Source organism: Ursus americanus, chromosome 31 (genome assembly GCF_024610735.1).
Source record: "Ursus americanus isolate L20-20 chromosome 31, mUrsAme1.1.p, whole genome shotgun sequence".
Lineage (NCBI taxonomy): Eukaryota > Metazoa > Chordata > Mammalia > Carnivora > Ursidae > Ursus > Ursus americanus.
Window position 1 is genome coordinate 19,721,386 of NC_142157.1, and position 21,149 is coordinate 19,742,534.

Sequence of the window (21,149 nt, forward strand, 5' to 3'; positions counted from 1 at the left end):
GAAAATACGAAATACACCCCAAAGAATCTGACAATAAAAGCTAGCAGCATGTACTATTCAGAAGACACATTCTGGGTCAGACTACCTGGGTTCCAATCCAAACTCTGGTACTTGCAAGTTTTGTGACTTTGGGAAAATCACTGAATCCCCACTGTGTCTCATATCCATCATCTATCAGATGGTGATAATAATATTATTATATAGCTCACTGGGGTTACTCTGAGCCTATAATACCAAATATTGACGTAGATTGTAAATGCCATGAGGTTCAACTGATAAAAGATGGCTTACACTGGGTGACTAAGAAAAGACTTTATAAAAGACATTCATTATATTAAGATGTTAAAGAATATAATGGAGATGGTGATAGGCAAAGAAAGTAGGTTAGAGTGGCAAAAGTTCATTCTTAAAAAAATCACTAAGAGGATCCCCCTGGTTTCCAGTCTAGCATGTAAGAAGCTCAGAGGCACAGTCTCATCTTTACAACAAAAAAAAGCCAGACAAACTAAACATCAAAAACTCTTCTTACATCTATCAGAGAATTAGAGTAGACATCACAGGGGAAACCACTGGAGACAGGAAGGCAGAAACAGAGAATCACAATTTACTGGAGCAAAACCGCGGGAGCAGGACCCACTGCTGGAGGCAGCACTGGGTGAGGAAAATGTAAACCGTAATCAACAGATTGCTGGAGGCTCAGCGTGGAAAAGCTTGAGAGACAGGAACTCCAGTGGGACAAGGCTTAAGGGCACCCCAAAGTCTTACCTCCAGAAGTCTTACCAAGCTTCCACAGTGAAGACTGGAGAAAAATCCCCTCTGTTTCTTTCCGGGAGAGAGGAAAAGTAGCCATTTTGAAGTATGCCTATTTTTCTTAAAAAGGACTAGACTTCCTATCTTATCGAAGGGGGAGGGAGAACTGAGAAGCACTTGTCAAGGTCACAGTAAAAGAGAGCAAACTTACTGAAAGACTGTGATAGATCACAGAATTGTGGAAGGCTCCTATTCCTCTGACTTTACCACTCAACGCCTCTCCGCCTTACCACCCCATCAGTAGGGTCCAATATACCAGCAGGCGGCTGCGACTGAAAGGACTCCATCTCTCAGAACTTATTTAAGAAGTCACTAGGGAGGGACGCCTGGGTGGCTCAGTCAATTAAATGTCTGCCTTCAGTTCAGATCATGATCCCAGGGTCCTGGGATCCAGTCCTGGTGTCGGGCTCCCTGCTCTGTGAGGAGTCTGCTTCTCCCTCTCCCTCTGCCCCTCCCCCTGCTGGTGCATGAGTGCTCTCTCTATCAAATAAGTAAATAAAATCTTCAAAAAAAAAATTCACTAGGGAAACCAAAACACAAGGGAGAAGCTGGAAGAACCAGGACACCAGTGGAAATCAAACCTTTTTTTTTTTTTTTTCAGATTTTATTTATTTGACAGAGAGAGTGAGAGAGGGAACACAAGCTGGGGGAGTGGGAGCAGGAGAAGCAGCCTTCCCACTGAGCAGAGAGCCCGATGTGGGGCTCGATCCCAGGACCCTGGGATCATGACCTGAGCTGAAGGCAGCCGCTTAACGGCTGAGCCACTCGGGCGCCCCAAAATTATACCTTCCGACTTCTACAGCTACAGCCAACAGTGACTAGTAAACATGACCTTACTTCCTGCCAGATAAACAGAAAAGTTCACACAGAAGACCTGGTTACCTGGGTTCCTTTTACCTGGTACACTGTATCCACTACCAACAAAAAATCACGAGTCATGCTAAAACAATGATATGACCAAAAGATGACATTTATAACGCCCAGAGCATATTTGAGGAACAAGAACACAGAGTTTGTAGAATGAAAATCAGAAATTCAACGTGGGGAAGAACACAGAAAGCGCATGGAAAGCTTCTGAGGAGCTGCAGGATTAATAGTCACCGTTTAGGATTATTAATCCTGCATCGGGGAGAAGAGTGGCCTGGTTTAGGAGAATATTTGAATTGGAGATGAGTTTCCTTGACTTTGGCAATAGCCCAAGAGTGACTGAGGATGACAGCAGTGAAAATGCAAAGTAAAAACACCCAAGTTGAGAATGAAGAGCTGAATGAATTGGAAATTGAGAAAGAGCTGTGTTAAACAATAATAATGTCAATAACAGAAATATTAGGAGCAGCAGGCGGAGATGCTTTCTGAAAGGCAGGTAAGCTTGAGTCTGGATCTGTGACTTGAAGACACTGGTAATTATCCAGCTGACAACTGACAATATGGGATTAGAACATGGAAGTAAAGACTAGAGGCATGTAGAAATTAGCAAATTTTGAACGCTGAGAGAATGAAAACTCTGAGCAAGCAAGAAGTGTAGGAAGAGATTTAAAGAGGTAAAAGAATGCTGAGTTAAGACTTACATTTAGGTTTTAGAAAAAGAAGAAAGCGTCAAAGACAAATATAACATTAGGAAATACATATCACAGCGCATTGCAGGTGAAAACTTCCAAGAATGTGTGCACTGAACAGTAGTGCCAAGTGCAACATGACGAGACTTAGAATAACGCAGGAAGAATTATGAAATCATAAAGTCCTCAAAGGAGCTAGTACGTAAGCTCCATGAGAGCTGGGACTATGTTTGGTAAATGTGCATCACCATAGTGTTTAGATTAGTGACCCTGAGTGGGTGGCCAAAAATTATTTGCCGAGGAAATAATATTTTTGCAGGCAAATTGTAGGGAACCAAAGAAAGTATGTGTAGTTTGGTAAAAAATACACAAACTTTTTGTGTTGTCTCTATCTTCGAGATACAATAAAAAAACAATAGTACTTAGAAGTGAAGTTGTGGTTAGATTTTTTCTCATGGTAAGAAAACTGTGATGCTTAAAGGTGACAAGTATGATACAGTAATGGGCAGTTTAAGGACACTTAGAAAAAAGGAGTAAACACAAAAAGAAAAAGCTTTTGAGAAGATAGAAAGGAGTAAGTTTAATGGTTCATTATTTTACTGAGAAACAAAGTATATAAATAAATCTGCATTGGGTAAATTCCTTTTAGAGAAACTATAGTGCCTGGATACTTGTAAAATGATGAAATAATTAACCTGAAATTTATGGAACAAGGCACTATCGTATTTGGGCAATAATGCCAAAAGCATTATCTTTGGACATGAAAATCACTGATATCACAAGACTGTGTTGCTGTTTAATGGACGTACTTTGTTACTACACATAATGAAATATTCTGAAGATAATATATTAGATTAATTGCACCACTTTGCTTTGTAAGTACCTTCCACTTAAAACAGACTGGAAACTGACTAGAAAGTCTTTGGAGGTCCTAGCTGGAAGTGTGTGCATTCATAACCACGAGAGTGCACATCTCGTGGGATCCAGAGATGGGTACTTTCCAGTATTTCTTTAGTTGATTCTAGAGTTTTATTCACTTCATAGATAAGAAAGCCTTCCCTATGATATGTGCAGTGTAATACAGAACAGGGCTGTCCAACAGAAACATACTGTGAGCCATATATGTAGTCTTAGAATTTTTAGTAGCCACATTTTAGAGTAAGAAGAAATAGGTGAATTTTTAGCAATATACTTTATTTAACCCAATGTATCCAAAGTGTTATTTCAATATACAAACAATTGTTGATGTATCTTTATAGTGCTTTTTTTGTACTACATTTTTGAAGTCCAATGTGTGTTTTATTCTTACAGCACATCTCAATTTGGACCAGCCACAAGGGCTCAGTAGTTTGTGTGGCTACTGGCTATTATATTGGACACTGTAGGCTATAGAACAAAGTCTTTTGAGTCAGGGAGTTTGATATTCAAATCCTCCTACTCAGTCACACCTGTGACTTGATCAAATTTTTTAACCTAAGAATTTAGTATCTTCCATGTCACAATGTTTTAAAAAGATTAAATGAGATAACATGCATATCATCTTTTACACTGACTGACTCTTAGGAAACATTTAACCGATATTAATTCCCTTTCTCTAGATCCCTCCGAAATTTCTCCTTTTTTTGTCAGAAAAAAAAACATTTTGTTTGGATTTGAGTGTGTGGATAAGAAGAGCAACTGTTCAACATCCATTCAACCCTTTAGAAAACTGAAAACAGGAACGCAGGCCCCCTCCCTCTAGCGGCTACATATGAAAGTTTCCTTAACTCACCTCCTCCCCGTATCCCCATAACTTCTACGCCACCCCCCACTGGTCCTGGCTCCTGATTGATCCTTCTACTGCTCTACTTTTTCCTTTTTCCCCCATGGCACTTATCAACTTCCAACAAACTATACATTTTTTTAATTTAATTTATAATGCTTGATACTGATTTTCTATCCCTCTCTGCTATAATGTTAGCCACGAGATGGCAGAGATCCTTCTCTGATTTGACCTACATGTATTCTAAGTACCTAAAATAGTGGCTGGCAAAAAATGAACTCAACATTTGTGAAATGAATGAATGGGGAAAAAACATTTTTTCACCATGCTAATGCATATCTTTTTATATTCCATTTCATCAACATCTATCTTTAAAGTAGTGGCTGAAGCCTCACATCACATAAATCACATTTTCTTTTAACACTCTTCTCGGACTTTAATGTAATTATTATTATTATGGTATATTAGAAATTAACTCCCCTTAGTGTATCAAAAAGTATCCAATTTTAAACAGAATTCTGTTCTGAACTGGTATCATAATAAATTCTAATGAATTATTAAATGATTAGATAAAAGGCGGTTTTACAAATTAAATCCTTTGATAAAGCTCACTGTCGTTTGAGGATCTAGAGAAGATATCATTTTTATTATTATTGTTTTGTATCTTCACTTCTACCTGTTGACAATTCTCTTGGTGTTTTCTGACTACCCAGTTCTTATTTCACGCTAGATGTCATATTGTCAGTTTTTTCACTTTGGGTAAGTCACGTTCCTCTTTTGAGGGAACAATTTTTTAAAACACCTTCATTTTGGAAAATTTCACATTTATACCAAAGTAGACAGAATAGCATAATGAACTCCCACCTACCCAAGACCCAGGTTCAACAGTTTCAACCCATGGTCAGTTTTGTTTCTTCCGTATTTCCACCTACATCCTTAACACCACTAATTTGAAAGTAAGCCTGGATATCAAATTACATCTCTTTTAACCACATCAGTATATATTTCTATAAGATTAGGATTTTTTCATAACTAGCATTTTATACTGAAAAATAACTGTATTTCCTTGTAATTAAATTTTTGGTCAATAGGACACATTTTATATTAAAATATATTAATACAGGTATAGATATAACTGTTGGAATGTTATACAGATATTATATATGCATTCCTATATTTTATATCATTTTGCACATAAAATGGTTATAGTCCTATAAAGCACGCTTAACAGAGGTGGATAATGAGTCTTGCAGGCATGGATCTGATTGGCAGTTTTCATCCTAAAGTCCATGAGAAGCTGGGTGAGATGGAGTTCCTACAGCTCAATATAAAATAAACACAGCAACAGTTTCCTACTAAAGAGCAAGGAGAAAATATACCAAATGTCCACTACACTGAGTTACCCATTTCCTCCAGGGATAATTGTTCTCTTTTCACACCCTCATCTCTCTCTTTCATGATATTGGTTGTCTTTAATTGTCTGCTGATTCTTGGTTATTCACTGAAACTTCTGAATTAAGGCTTTCGCTGCTTAGTGTAGGCAACTTGAAAGCATTCCCGCTGCTGTTATACAGAACCGTTTTCCTGAAAGGCTTCTCCCTTGGGAGAATGAAAAGCAGGTGCTATATAGGTGGACTGGGGATGTGGGCTTCCCTGTAGGGAAGTAGTTCCCACCCTCAGCTACACGCTAAAATCTTACAAGGAATTCTTAAAAATCTTGATGCCTAGGCCACAATGTTAACCAGTTAAATCAGGATCTTAGCGGGCGGATACAGATTAGCATTTTTTAAAAAAACTCTTCAGATGATTCTGATAAGCGGCCAAGTCTGAGAACCACTTTCTTGGGTGGTGCGGCCAATGGGTAAATAAGTAAGCAGGCATGCAAACTGCAATGCTCCAAAGTTTTTTTTAAGATTTTATTTATTCTAGAGAGAGTTTGAGCAGGGGAAGAGCAGAGGGAGAGGAGAGAGAGAATCTCAAGCAGACTCCATGCTGAGCATGGAGCCAGACACGGATGAGGTCCTCAATCTTGCGAGCCTGAGATCATGATCCAAGCCAAAATCAGGAGTCAGAGGCTCGACCAACTGAGCCACCCAAACTTCCCTTAATGCTTTTTTTTTTTTTTTAAATTCTGGGATGGAATTATCTTTCTTTATGTCCCCTGCAAACCGACAGTGTTGATCCTGTGTAACCCCACACATGACAGTGCCACTTTTTTGGGATATAATTGTCTCATGATGATCTCTTCCCAGGCAGAGGTCCACTTGTCTTTCCATGACAGCTCTTTGATTTTACTTTGTGAGAAAAAGCCCTTCTGTGGTCATGGGAGGGAATCCAGGGGTTGGGGCCAAGTTTCCCAACTCTGCCAGGTGATCTCAGGGCTGGTTTCCAGTGAGTTACTCTGAAGAATTCTTTCACAAACTTTCTTGGTATTTGTAGAAGTTGGTTCGACCTGGCATAGCTAAATACCACAGAGTTGGCATCTTAAACAACAGAAAGCGATTTTCTCACAGCTCTGGAGGCTGAAAGTCCAAGATGGAGGTGTCAGCAGCGTTGGTTTTTCCTCAGGCTTCTCTCCTTGGCTTAGAGGCTTCTCCTTGTCTCCTTACAGGGTCTTTCCTCTGTGTGTGCACATCCCTGGTGCCCCTTCCTCTTTTTTTTTTTAATTTTTTTTTTAAGATTTTATCTATTTATTTGACAGACAGCACAAGTAGGCAGAGCGGCAGGCAGAGGGAGAGGGAGCCTGATGCGGGACTCAATCCCAGGACCCTGAGATTATGATGTGAGCCGAAGGCAGACAATAAATCGAGTGAGCCAACCAGGCGCCCCCCCCCTTTTAATAAGGACACCAGTCCTATTGGATTCAGGACCCACACTTAAGACCTCATTAATTACCTTTCTGCCTTATCACTGAATGTGGTCACAATCGGGGGTTAGGGCTTCAACATATGAATTTTAGGGGGACACAATGCTGTCCAGAACAGTATTTTTTACTTTGATCTTGGACTATCTATATAGCTTCCTTGGGAAGACCTATAGCGAACACTATTTCCTTGGGCTGGAATTTCTGCTGTTTTCATCCAACCTTTCTGATCCCACTGGCCTCCTGCTTCCTGGAATATCTCAAAAATTGCTAGTCCAATGATTGGATTTTAAATGTGATGATTTAAAAAATGTGTTAATTATCTCTCTCATGTGTATGAGTGCATGAGTGTATACAAGAGAGATCAACGTGAGCAGTGTGGTAAACCGTGAGTGAAGGCTGGCTTTGATATCTCTTTAAATTTTTTTTTTTTTAAGATTTTATTTATTTATTCGACAGAGATAGAGACAGCCAGCGAGAGAGGGAACACAAGCAGGGGGAGTGGGAGAGGAAGAAGCAGGCTCATAGCGGAGGAGCCTGATGTGGGGCTCGATCCCATAACGCCAGGATCACGCCCTGAGCTGAAGGCAGACGCTTAACCGCTGTGCCACCCAGGCGCCCCTGGCTTTGATATCTCTAACTCCATATCCCTGGCCAAGCCCTAACCCTCCCAAGCAAATGAATATGAGGGTCTCCTTCTACTCTATCAGAGCAGAGTGAGATGGTAATATCACCTAGACTGAAAGAGAGATTACGTGGCCCCAAATAGAGAGGAAGGACATTCATAATTTATAAAAGTATCTAATGGTAAACTCCTGAATTATTTCCTCACACTTTCACTATAGGAAACAACACAATAGTGAATATACATTAAGGACAAAGCCTGCTACCAGGTCCTGGAGTAGGCTTGGATTAGGCTCCATACACCAGGGGTTCAGTTCTGGCTTTGTTACTTATTATACAAGCTTAGACAAGTCGTTTAGCTTTTCTGGTTCCTCATCTGTAAGAATAACAATAGCACCTGCACCATCTACACAAAAGGAAGAACAATTATCATCCGTCTAGCCTCCAGGGCTCTGTCAACCCAAGTATCAAGTAAATTACATTTGTTGAACACTTAGTGCTTCAAACTGTCACTATATAATGACATATAATACTTTAGAGTATTAGGATCACTAAGATAGTTCTGGAACATTTTTTGACCGTGTGTTGTGAATATACAATTGCACAATAGTAACTTCCTGTGGGTTATATTGGGCACCATATTTCATCCCAGTTATTTTACAAACATCTCCTTAACCCATATCCTCAGTTATCAACACATTGTGTATTTAATAGGCACTCAGGAAATGCTTGTTGCATTAATTAATCCAAAATATTTTGCTGTTAATAAACACAGAAGGACACAGACAGGTAACAGGAGACCTACACAAGTGTTATCAAGAGATTTTCCGTCTTCAATGCTGAAGGGAAAATAAAAATAGCAAAAGAATATGACTCTTATCCTTCCAGATTTTAGAATTTAATTGTAGATATGGTCAATTATACCGTGAAAACCAAAATAAAGTTGTGAAGAAAGGAAAAAAAAAAAGACAGCAGCTTTTGTCTTATACCTTCGTTAGTTCTGTCACCCAAATGTCACTCTTGCCGTTAAAGCCTCTATGTACTAAGCCTAAACACTATTCGTGTGGACACACGAGTAAATTAATGTTTGTAGTTTCCCTCCACAGCTTCCCCAATGGCTCCAAGAAGGCTCGTAAATAGGCCTGTGATGGGCATTGAAAATGTCCTCCTTACGGATCTAATGCTTCATCTTGGTAACAATAAGTGAAAAGATCCATAAATACAGTTTTAATTAACAGCAGCACTGAGATGTTTAGAAATAGACCGTAGGCTCTTTGAATCTGTTGGCCTTCTCATAAAGAATTTTGTTTTTCCCAGAGGGTCAAAATTAATTAATGTCCTTAGAATTTATTTAGCGGCCCATTGTTTCAGAGATGCCTACACAAGTTCAGTGAGCCGTATTCGTGTATCAAGGATGATATAATCGGTCTGCTTTGAAGAAAGTACTCTGTAAAAATATACTGTCTCAAGTAGTGATTAACAGGGAGGATAATGAAGTATTCTGTCAGAATGATTGCTTCTCTTTATCTGTGGACAACATTACTTGTGTACAATAGTGCATAATGACCAGATTCAAAACTTTTCTTGCGGCTTTTCATGAACTCACGCAAGCTATAAAAGTTCAAAAAAGAAAATAAGGGCAGCCATTAATAGTCTTTAATTGTTCCATTAAAAGGTATCAATTGATCACCCATGTTTCTCTCTTTGAACAATGCACAGGACATTCCCCACGTCCACTGATTATACTTTTACCTGTCCTTAAACTGAGCCTAGGGTGCTTTTGTACCATTAGAAGTATTATACTAACAGACATGCTCTGTAGTTTTCAAATACTGTCTTAAGATAAGGAAAGATTCTGCAGATGTTATCAGCAGACCTAACAGACACTGCACCTAAATGTTACTGTTGAGATCTCAGCAGCAAGAATGAAAATTGGTTTATTTCTCATAAATTCTCAAGAGAGAGAAATAAGTATTTATCCTCAGGAACTATCATAAAAAGTAAAAAAAAAAAAAATTCATCCAAATGTATTTTCACTGTTGTGATGTTTACTATAGTGAAAGTGTTAGGAAATAATTTAAGAGTTTACCATTACATAATTTTTATAAATTATTCTATTCCCCAAAAGTAAAATATCATGTTTAAAACATTTCATAACACATAAACTTGTTCATAGTATATTTCTCAAATTACTGAATCTAGCAGAAACCTATTTTTATTTGAAAATGTGTATATTAAGAAAGAATGGCAAGATATACAAATATAAAGATTATAGATGATTATATTGCTCTCAGGATTAGTAGAGAAGTTTTTTTTTTCTTTTTTCTGCTTATTTATACATTTAAAATTTTAGGAAAGATCTATTTATTAGTAATGTAAAATTGATGAAAACAAATACTGAAGAAAAAATCAATATTAAAAGAGAAAAAAGACTATTGTTCAGGGTTTTTCCATGGTGAAACTTAAAAATACCCACCAAAGTTTCCACAAACACATGTAGGTGCTACCATCATGTATGCTAGATTTTCTTTTGAGGTGCAATTGCTTTTTTTACTTATTTTCTTTTTATTTTTAGATTTATTCTCCCGTTCCTCTACTCCAACCCTATCACTCATTCAAGTAATCCAGGTTGATAAACCCGTATATCCTTTTTTATCTTTTTCTCCATGCTCACCTAGTTATTCACAGAGACACCTATGTAGAGTTATATGTGTGCACAAGTAAGAGGGCGTTAGTCATTGTTTTAGAAAAAATTGGACCATACTATATAGAATCACTTTGTGCATCATTTTACACCGGTAATAATATGTGTTGGGGAGGGCACCTGAGTGGCTCATTCGATTAAGCATCTGCCTTTGGCTCAGGTCATGATCTTGGTGTCCTGGGATCTGGCCCAGCATCTGGCTCCTTGCTCTGAGGGAAGCCTACTTCTCCCTCTCCCTCTGCAGCTCCCCCTGCTTGTGTGCTCGCTCGTTCTTTCTCTCAAATAAATAAATAAAACCTCTTAAAAAATATGTTTTGGAAATTTCTACAAATCAACCGTATGGTGTTAAACTCTCTCTTTTTAGTGTTGCATGATATTGCGTGCTGTGGTTTTAACAAGGTACATTCGCCTCCAGGCTGTTCCTCCAGGTTCCCAAAAGGGGGCGACGTTGTCCCCCAGGGGATATGGGGCAATTTTTAAAGACCTTTCTCAGTTGTCAATATCAGGGAGATGAATGCTATTGGTATCTAGTGGATAGAGGCCAGGAAGATGGCCAAACATCATACAATGCACAGGACAGCACCACAATCATTCATTAGATCACCTAAAACGTCGCTCATGGCTTGGGGCACACCCACCGAGCATACTCTGTTCTGAGGGCATTTGGCACTGGCTGTCCCTCTGACTACAATACACTTGACTTAGGAATCCAAACAGCTCACTAGTCACCTCCCTCAAGTCTTTTTTTAATGGTGTTTTTCCCACCACAGCCTGAGCAGCCCAGAAAGTGTAGACCTCCCCAACTGTAATAACACACTCAACCACCCATGTGCCTTCTCAACCCTGCTTACTCTATTCCTCTTTCCACTCAACTTCTAATGGACCCCATACTTTATTATTTACCATGTTGATTCAATTAGCTTTTCTCTCCTTCTAGAATGTGAACTCCACCATGGAAGCTGTGTTTTATTCACCAATGCATCCCCAGCACCGAGAACAGTGCCTACCATTCAATGGGCCAATTAATGAACGAACAAGGGAATAAACAAATGAGTCTATAAATGAGGGGCATTCATTTAATTTCCCACTATTTTCAACTACAAACAATGCTGAAGGAAATATGCATATACATATGTGCTTATGTGGTTGGCTTTTTATTTCTACATGGAAAATTCCCCATGACCATGGCTGAGTATCCTTCTCTGGCTACCTGCTCTCCATTTCTCATCCATATATTCGTGGCTTTTGAAAACCTTTCCCCATCTTTTTATTATGATTTGTGTTTTTCTGATGACTTGTGGACTAGACAATTATTTAATATTTTTGTTGATTATTTGAATTTGATCATCTGTGAATGAGTTATGCAGATCTTTTCTGGCTGTTAAAATTTCCATCTCCAGTAAGTCTACAAGAGTTATCTATATGTATCCTACTTGTGATTAAGACACAATTTTTTTTTCTAACCTATTGTTTGCCTGTTGATTTTGTTTATGGAATTTTAAGTTTTCACCATCAAATATGTATATCTTTTCTTTTGTAGCTTCTGGGATTTTAGAAGTGAGATCCTGCCTTTACATTGCACATAGTTTACCCTCTGTTTTCTTGCAAGAGTTTTATTGCCTTTATTTATTGCATTTAAGTCTTTAATCCATCTAAATATATTTCTGTATATAAAATGAACAAAGTAAAACTGGGGTTTAATTTAATTTCATTTAAGCTATATAACCAGATATGCCAACACCATACAAATAAGGACTGTATCTTTTCCTCTATTGAATTGATCCCTGTTATATTTTAAATCCTCCTAACTACTGACCTCAGTGTCTTGATTCCCTATCCTGTTCCATTAACCTATAATCTAGTATATACTAACTTCATGCTTTAAAAAAACAAAATAAAACAAAACCAAAAAAACCCCCAAAACCACACTTGGTGAGGAAGAGGAAATACAATTTGGCAGGTCAAAAGGAGTAAGAATATTCAATCTGGAGATGAATTAGGGGCCAAATTTCAAACAAAAATGAACACGTAGGCTGTAACTGCACGTCATGATATTTTCAATCTGCCTGAATATATAAATAATACAAGTATTCTTCTCTTTTTGCTAGTCATAAAATGGCTGAGACAATCGTGCATACTTTTCCTTTGAAAAGTCATTTTAATTAATTCCATTATAATCTTGTTCTTTTTCATCGTGTCTATGCTTCAATTGTTTTGAGTGATATTGTAATAGAGTTCTCCAGAGAAGCAGAACCAATATAATGTGTATGAATCTAGAAAGACATTTACCATGTGTAATTGGCTCATGTGATCACGGAGGTTGGCAAGCCCCGGATCTGCAGTGTGGGCTGGTGGGCTGGAGACCAGGAAAGCCAACGGGGCCCATGATGTCTGAATGCAGCCTTGGGGGGAATTAATTACCTCTTGGTCAGGGAGGCCAGTCTTTTTTGTTCCATTTAGGCTTTCAACTGATTGGATGAGCCCCCCATCCAACCCCCACATTATGGAGGGTCAGCTACTCAAAGTTCACTAATTTAAATGTTAACCTCATCCAAAGACACCCCCAAGCTGATACGTAAAAGTAACCATCACAAATATCTAAGGTTATTTTTTTATTCCTAAGAAAAGCTAGATTTTATCCCTAAAAAAATTTGGACAAGTTTTATCCCTAAGAAAAGTTGTCTTAAAAATAATTATTTTTTATCCCTAAGAAAAGTTAGATCCTAAGGAGGGAAGAAGTGCTGAGTGGGCAAGACTTCAAGGTAAAAGTAAGTAAGAATACAAGCTTACTTTGCTCTGACCGTATCACCTGCAAGACCATTAAGGATTCCGTTAACTTCAGATCACCAGGAAGGAGGGAAACCCTGTCAAGAGTTTGTTGATGTTCATTCCTTCCATTACCACTTACCTTTTATGTCTCAGCCCCAACATTCAGAGGGACTGGAGGAATACTGGTGGCCAGCTGCTGGCCACTGGGGCAGCATGAGAACTCTTACCATTGCTAACCTCTGCCTACCGCACGCATTCATCTGAATGTCCCCTACTGTTGAATAAATAAAATCTGTGAGTCTCTTGAAATAGGAGTCACGGATCTCCTTGTTGTAGCAATGCCATTCTGGGTCTATTCAATAACTCAGAGGTTACAAAGAAGGACTAACTCTCTTTTCATGAAGCCTACTGAGCTCTAACCACACAGAGACACAAGGAATGCCCTCAGATATTCATCGAATGGTTAAAGCAGATTTCCAGGGGTGAATAACTTGGCCTATGAGTCTCTGCTGGACTTACCTGGGGTGTGATCAAAGTCTGGATTCAATGCTTCCACAGGAATTCTGGTGCCGATGGCCCAGCCCAAGTCATCTTGAGAGTCCTGAGTAAGACTGCAGGCTGTGGTCCAGTTTCCTGAAGTGGTTTCAAAATTGCAACTTCCTGCTGTGCTTGTATAATGGCCTAAGGAAATGAAAATATTGATAGAATGTTCTGGAAATGTACATTACACTTGGTATTATACTACATTTGTCATTATTTAGAATCAGTGCCTATCTCAATTATTTATTAATAAATTTAAAGAACCAGGACATTAGCATCCATTGGTAATTTCAATTGAACACTGTAGCTTTTTTTTTTATAATCAGAAAGTCTAGAGGCAGTGCACAAATATTGTCATTTATCCACGAAGGAGTTGTACGGATTGACTAATAATATTATAGACGACAGATAAAACTGTGTCTACACATGAGCAATGAACACAATACTATGATAATAGAGATAAGTCAGATCGAATAAATCAACAGCTTCAGTTGTCTGGAAGTTTAATTCAGTCCCTGTGTTCACTCTGGTGTTTGAACAGCATAGACCATTAGAGGGGCAAAGTCATTATCTAAAAAGAGGTGCCTTTGGAGAAGTAGTAAACGGGAGAGGACACCCTCACAGCATACCATACTAACCAACCACGTACAACATTTCAGAGCTAGTCACGAAATATTGAAAAAAGTTCTCTTCTAAGTGTTGATTGATAACTCATTAAAAATTAAATTATTCATAATGAGAAAAATTACCAGATAATAGCTGAATGTCTACGACTTAGTCATCTGTGAAAAGTACCATCATAATACAATTGATATCTGCTTTCATTTTTCTTTCTTTTTTTTTTTTTTTTTGCACAGCAGCTTTTCTTTTTGAGCATTCACTGTAAAACGGTGTTGTACAGACTGAATGATTGTGTGATTTAACCAGTATGAATCGAGATTGTTATTGACTTTTCCTTCCTTTTTAGAAAGATGACATTTATGTTGCTTTTAATATTTCTTCTCCAGATGGTTTCCCGTTCATAACTTCTCCTCAACATAAAACTAATACTAGCATAAAGAAACTGCATCAGAAGAAAAACTTGCAATTAAAATGGATGCCAAACATATCAAAAACAAAGCCTTAAATAATTCCACAGAAAATGTTCTGGATTCCTGACAATATTTTCATTAAGTATAAGTATTTCACTTCTCAGGCATGATTACATCCTACCCTGAAATCTAGAATCATTTTTAATTATGTACATTTCTTTCATTCATTCGACATGGCATACAATGCATTTAATTTTATATGCTTATTTATGGGCTCTCTATATCCCCTCCTTATGTTTATCATTCCAGTATCATGATATAAATAGGTTTATACTATGTTATACAATGTGGCTAAAAGTAAAAAATCTAGTTCTCCAGGTGTTTAGCTGACACAACTGCAAACATGCAGAATCTTCCAATATAAATACAAAACAGCCATTATGTGTCCTTTAGAAAGATGTCACAGCAGTCCTATAATAATTATTCTATATCCTTTCTGATTCTCTGTAACCACCCTTGAACCTTCTGTTCCACCTTATCTAACATGTGACTTTATGTATGACCCTAAAGGTATCAATACAATCAGAATACATCCTCTTATATTTCATTCTCTCTACCTCTAAATTATGTCATATTTCTTTTCTCTTTTCTAGGGCTCATCTCAGCTTATGATCTCAACACCTTATCAATCATTCTATAGCTATTAGCATTCTATGGCTCCATTTATTTCAGTTAGAGAACTTTTCCAGGTCCTTCGATCTCACATTTTCTACCAACTCCTTTCTTATAACTTGCAGACATAGCCAGGGTGCCCCTCTTGATTTAATTTTATATGCTCAAATTTCTCACTCTGTATAGCTTTCACTCATCCTTTCCCTTGGTCCTTCACACTTTAATGCAGATGGCCTACATATCCACAGCCAGGATGGAATGCAGGTGTTTATCTCCAAATGCTTATTGAAAATTCCACTTGGACTATGCAACTGTCATCTCAAAACCAAAAAGCCTAAAATGAACTCATCATTCACCTCTCCAAATGAGTTCTTCTCACTGAGATTATCGATTAAGTTCAGAGCATGAATCTTCTCTCTCTTTTTAAAGATTCTACCTTTGGAATTATCTTTGGTTCTACATTCCTCATTTCCATATTCAATCTATCATCAACACTCGTAGGTTCTCCCTTTGAGAACTTAATTCACTCCTTCCCTTGAAGTTTGTAACCCCTGTTAAAGTTCTATTGGTCCAAGACCCTGGTTTATTTTAAGAGTCCAATTTTTGTTGTTTTTCAGTGTAGCCTTCATTGATCAACTTTACAAACCCAAACCACATTAATCATCTTTAAGAATGCTCTAGTGTTATTTCCATTGTTCAAAATATCAGGTTTTTCACACTGTTTGAATATACTCTCCTAAATGCCTTGCCTTGCATACAATAACCTTTCCTTTGATGCAAAATGTTTTTGAAACTGAATCTTAAAATTGCCTCTATGTCAACTAAATTTTTCAGAAAATTGTCTCTTAAATAAAAACTGATTTTTTTTCAACTTTTATGTTTAGGCTGACTTTCCCTATTTTTTTAATGTTTTCCCTAGTATTTGGGGGTTCATTTATCAGCCATTCCTTCCCTCTCTTCTAGAGGACAGAACTGCTGTTTTATTTGACAATCCACCTTCTTTCACTCGGAGAGCCAGAGATGACTTACAAGTTATCTAAGCAATCGTGATGCACAATGTTTTCTCTTTCCTCATCTTGATTAGTTTAGCCATGGTCCTGGGATGCGATTCTAGACATTGAGCCTTATTGTGGAAAAGACACCTAGGAAAAGTTTGCCTTGCTCTTAAAAACAAATCAAAAGAAAGAAGTCCATTTATTCTTTCCTAGGATATCACTCTAAAGATGTGATCCTTGGGACTGAAGAGATTTCATGGGTAGCTGACTTTGTACAAAGTTAAGTACATGAAGATAGCACAGGAAAAAGAAGGAAGGAGTCCATGTGGTTCTCATGTTTTGATAACATAAGTTGCTAAAATCAACCAACTGTAGGATTCCTTGCTTTTGACCTCATGCTACTTGAGATAGTTTCCTTATTGTATCAGTCAAAAATCAATCGGTTCCAAGCAACTGAAAACCCAAGTAATAGGAGCTGAAACAGACGGGAATTAATTCATCTCAATTAAAAAGAAGCCAGGAAGTTGTCCATTTAAGGTTGGTATTGTGGTTCAACTGTGTGGTTGTGAAATATATATTTTCCGTCTGTTCTTTCTGTCATCTGTTCATTCTCCTACTCATTCATGGCTGCAAGGTGACTCTGGTACTTCCTAGAATCACATATGTTCAAGGTATTGTTGAAAGAAGTGAGAAAAGGAAAGGAGGAGAGACTTTTTTTCTTCTAGTCTGGTGTTTTTCCTTCTATAAGAGATACCTTCCCCAAATCCCCATGTATATCTCATTGGCCTCCAGTGGCCACAAGGAAGTCTGGAGAAGATGGTATTTGTAGTCGGTCACAATGCCACCCCAAATGAAATTGGGAGTTCTGTTTTTAAGAAACTCAAAGAAGGGCCAGGCAACTAAAGGAATTACCATCATGTTAAACTGGCTGATGTTGAAGTTTCTGCTACAAGTATATTAGTTAATGTATCTTCCTCATTCCGTCTAGCAGATCATACTCATCTTTGAATGTTCAATTTACGTCCGATCCTTACCTTTTCAGGCCATGTCAGAATATGTGTGCATGTCTGTTTTATGGCACTTAACAGTGATTATAGTTATTACCATTCATTTGGAAATTCATTGCTTCTTTATTGTGGATTGTCACTGTAACTGTTTACCATTGAATTACTATAAATGTTTCTAGTGGGTGGTATTACGACTGCCCATAATCATTCCATAAATACCTATTAAATGATAAATGATATGAGGAACTTTGTAATATTTCTTGGTGATGATTATGTGGTCAGTATTTTCAAAATGGTTATTTCTTTTGATAAAATATTTTCCAAATGTGTTGTCACGGATTCCTTGAATAGAGTTAAAGCATTACCAACAATATTTAAACAAATGACATTTTCCCAGTGGTATGGTATTCAGCCATATGGGGATATGGTTAGTGTAAATATTGATCAACTTACCTATAATTTTTAAGAGCTGGCCCCATAATTAATTATTTTTAATTCATCATATTCACATACCCTCCTTATTTTGTTATACCACAATGAATAATACAGGAATATTTAATACTTTCTCCTCAACATGAAATGACTTCATAGAGTGCTGCACTGAGGATTGTAAAGACTCGGGGTTCAGTGGGAAAGAAGGTTTTGACTGGATAATCATATTTGTACCTGTTGTAAAAGGCAGCAGAGAATGCACCCATCCACACCCTGTACATCCCTAGCCTAGGGTACGAGGCACACTTAATACAGGTTTTAGGTAATAGTTTTCTTCCATGTAAAAAAAGAGCACATTTTTTGACTTAACTGTTTCTTTTAAAAAGAATTGATTTCATTTATTCTATTTTTTTAAAGATTTTATTTATTTATTTGACAGAGAGAGACAGCAAGAGAGGGAACACAAGCAAGGGGAGTGGGAGAGGGAGAAGCAGGCTTCCCGCCAAGCAGAGAGCCCAATGAGGGCTCAATCGCAGAACGCTGGGATCATGACCTGAGCCGAAGGCAGACGCTTAATGGCTGAGCCACCCAGGCGCCTGCAGATTTCATTTATTCCAAACCATGAATTTTTGCAACAGGAGTTAGAGATGAAAAAGAAAAAAATATCTTTGTTTATAACCTACGGTAAAAATTTACTTATGAGGAATCACTGAATTCATTTTCTGATAACTATATAAAGTACATATAATGCATCCACTATGACTGGCACATTTCAAGAGAGTATAAAAATAATGAAATGGAAGAGACTAACATTATTAATCCTAGAAGACTGAACAAATATGTTCTTCGTGTCATTTAATTTTCAGAGTACTCTATAGAACGGATATGATTCCATCTAATATAAAGATGAGGAAATGAGTCTCTGAGAATTTAAATAATTGCTCAACATGGGAGGGTCCACATTAAAATGAAGACTTCAGTTTAATAAACCAAAGGTCTATTTTTTCCCTATATTTCTCCAAAGGTCATTTTGAAAATTTTGTAATTTATTTCACCATCCACAACAGAATTATCTGATTGCAGGAATCTAACCCTAATCCCTCCAATGTATCTAAGAGACTATCAGCATAAAATACTGATGAAGTCACTTTGCAGAATCGATAAGTCACCGGTATCCCATGTGTGCTGCGTAACGTTCCTTTTGGATGTGGATGTGAACAAAGTCTATCAAAGGTCTCAATTTCATTTGTCAAGACATTGTTTTAATTTTAATAAAATCAAATACTGCATGCAGTTGTCCACCAAAGCTGTAGGTAACACTAGCAAATACGAGCGTGTAACTGACTCAGGTTCTGAAAATCAAAACTCGCTTTGAGGATTTTTACATCAATACTTCGAATAGCTGGGGGAAAAATAAAATTCATATAAAGCAGTCCGAAGGGAAAAATGAGTGAAGCCAAGGGGAAACAAAGGCAGCATTCACATTTGAAAAACCAGAATACTTAGTAACTATTCATGTTTTACAAGCCGATACTTATGTCGCATGGACACGTGCACGCATGTGTGCACCCACCACACTATTCTTCATCTGTACTTCATTTGTGCCCAAATACACTGTGATAACCTTATTATAATAGCACGTGTTACATTTCAAAAGTAATCAGGATTCTTTTATAACCAACTTTTTCAAAAACCAAAGAACACTATATTTTAATACATTCCTCAGCCCCTCCCATCACACTAGAAAGTTGAGTTTCTGAAGTCTAAAATGATGTCATTCATTTTTCTATATTTGACATTTAGAAAGTTGTTCCTAGCCCATACTAAGAATAGGAATAAATGGAAGAATATAATTTTTATATAAATATTTTCAATACACATCCATCCTGAAATGAGAGGAAGAAAATTTACTTCCTGTAACTATTTTTCTTTGTGCCCATGACAGCTGTCCTTCCCCTCACTGGATTATGTATGCCAATGTCATCATGTTCAAATTAATTTTGCTTTAGAATCTTCATTTTGTTTTGCTGGTGATTTTTAAATACTTTCTACTTGTTATGCCTGGTGGGGAAAATAGTGATTTTACAAATGTTTTGGAGCATTTTTTCGAGCCCCATTGGAATAGATTCTCTACAGTCAGTATCAAAAATATGTTTTTTTGGAGTACTTTAAAAGAGCTAGAAAGAACACTAGAAAAAAAACCTAACTTAAATTTAAATAGATGCTTTTAAAAAAGAACACTAGAAAGTATTTTTCAATATATTATAAATTTCATTTGAGAATGCATGTATTATAAAGGAAATGCATACTAATTTATAAAATTAAGATTATAATACTGTGGCACTGATAGTACAGTTTTAAGAAGTGCCAGTGATTTTCATTCCCTTTGACACTTTTTTAAAAAAGATTTTTATTTATTTATTTGAGAGAGAGAGAATGAGTGGTGCAGAGGGGCAGAGGGAGAAAGAAGCAGACTACCCACTGAGCATGAAGCCCCACGCGGGGCTCAATCCCAGGACCTGGAGATCATGATCTGAGCTGCAGGCAGCTGCTTAACCAAATGATCCACCCAGGCATCCCCCACCTTGACACTCTGATTTAAAATTAAAATATAGCATTAATGTTGAGTGAAATAATGCTAAGTGAAATAAGCCCATCACAGAAAGACAAATACTGTATGATTCCAAATACTGGTATTAGGTACCTAGATTGTCAAATGCATAGAAGCAGAAAACCAAATGGCAGCTATCAGGGGCTGGGGGAGGGAAAATGGAGCATTAATTGTTTAATGGGTATAGAGTTTCAGCTTTTCCACATGAAAAATGTTCTGGAGATGAGTGGTGGTGATATCTGGACAACAATGCAAAAGTACTTAATGCCACTGAACTATACAATTAGACAAGGTTAAAAGAGTAAATTTTATGTTATGTATATTTTACAATTTAATAAAAGTAATAAATAGGAAAAAAAAGATAAAATGAACACTTTAGAAGCGTCCTTACTATAAGATCCTGAGGAATAAAAATGATATTGAGTTAAAAAGAAAAATCTGAACATGACTTCTGTGGTACTCCCTTCCTGTACATGCATGACATTGCCCCAAAGGTGGAGTCTATCCCCTTTCTCTCCTTGAATCGAAGCTAGACATTTTAATTTGTATGACCATTAGAGAGAGCCAAGAGTGACATTCTAGAATTTCCAAGGCTAAGTCATGCGAATTCTTCCTGCTTTTCCTGTGGCTCTTGGAATGCTTGTTCTTGAGAGCTTTTACTCTGGTAAAAGCCAATCCCATGCAAGATACCTGACTGTCCTGTGACAGCCCTGTGATGGAAAGCCCAAGCCACGTTAGATACCGTGGAGAATGAGATGCTATGTCAAGCCAGA

At 37.5% G+C, this 21,149-nt stretch overlaps 1 protein-coding gene across 4 annotated transcripts in view; it reads right to left on the minus strand.

Annotated features, from left to right (window-relative positions):
* LOC123785611 (MAM and LDL-receptor class A domain-containing protein 1) overlaps window positions 1–21,149 on the minus strand; it is a 660,266-nt gene that overhangs the window by 207,065 nt on the left and 432,052 nt on the right. For all 4 annotated transcript variants that reach the window (XM_087857640.1, XM_087857642.1, XM_087857641.1 and 1 more), the window contains one exon: window positions 13,608–13,769. In XM_087857640.1, the coding sequence (XP_087713766.1) occupies window positions 13,608–13,769 (162 nt within the window). The remainder of the gene's footprint in view (window positions 1–13,607; window positions 13,770–21,149) is intronic.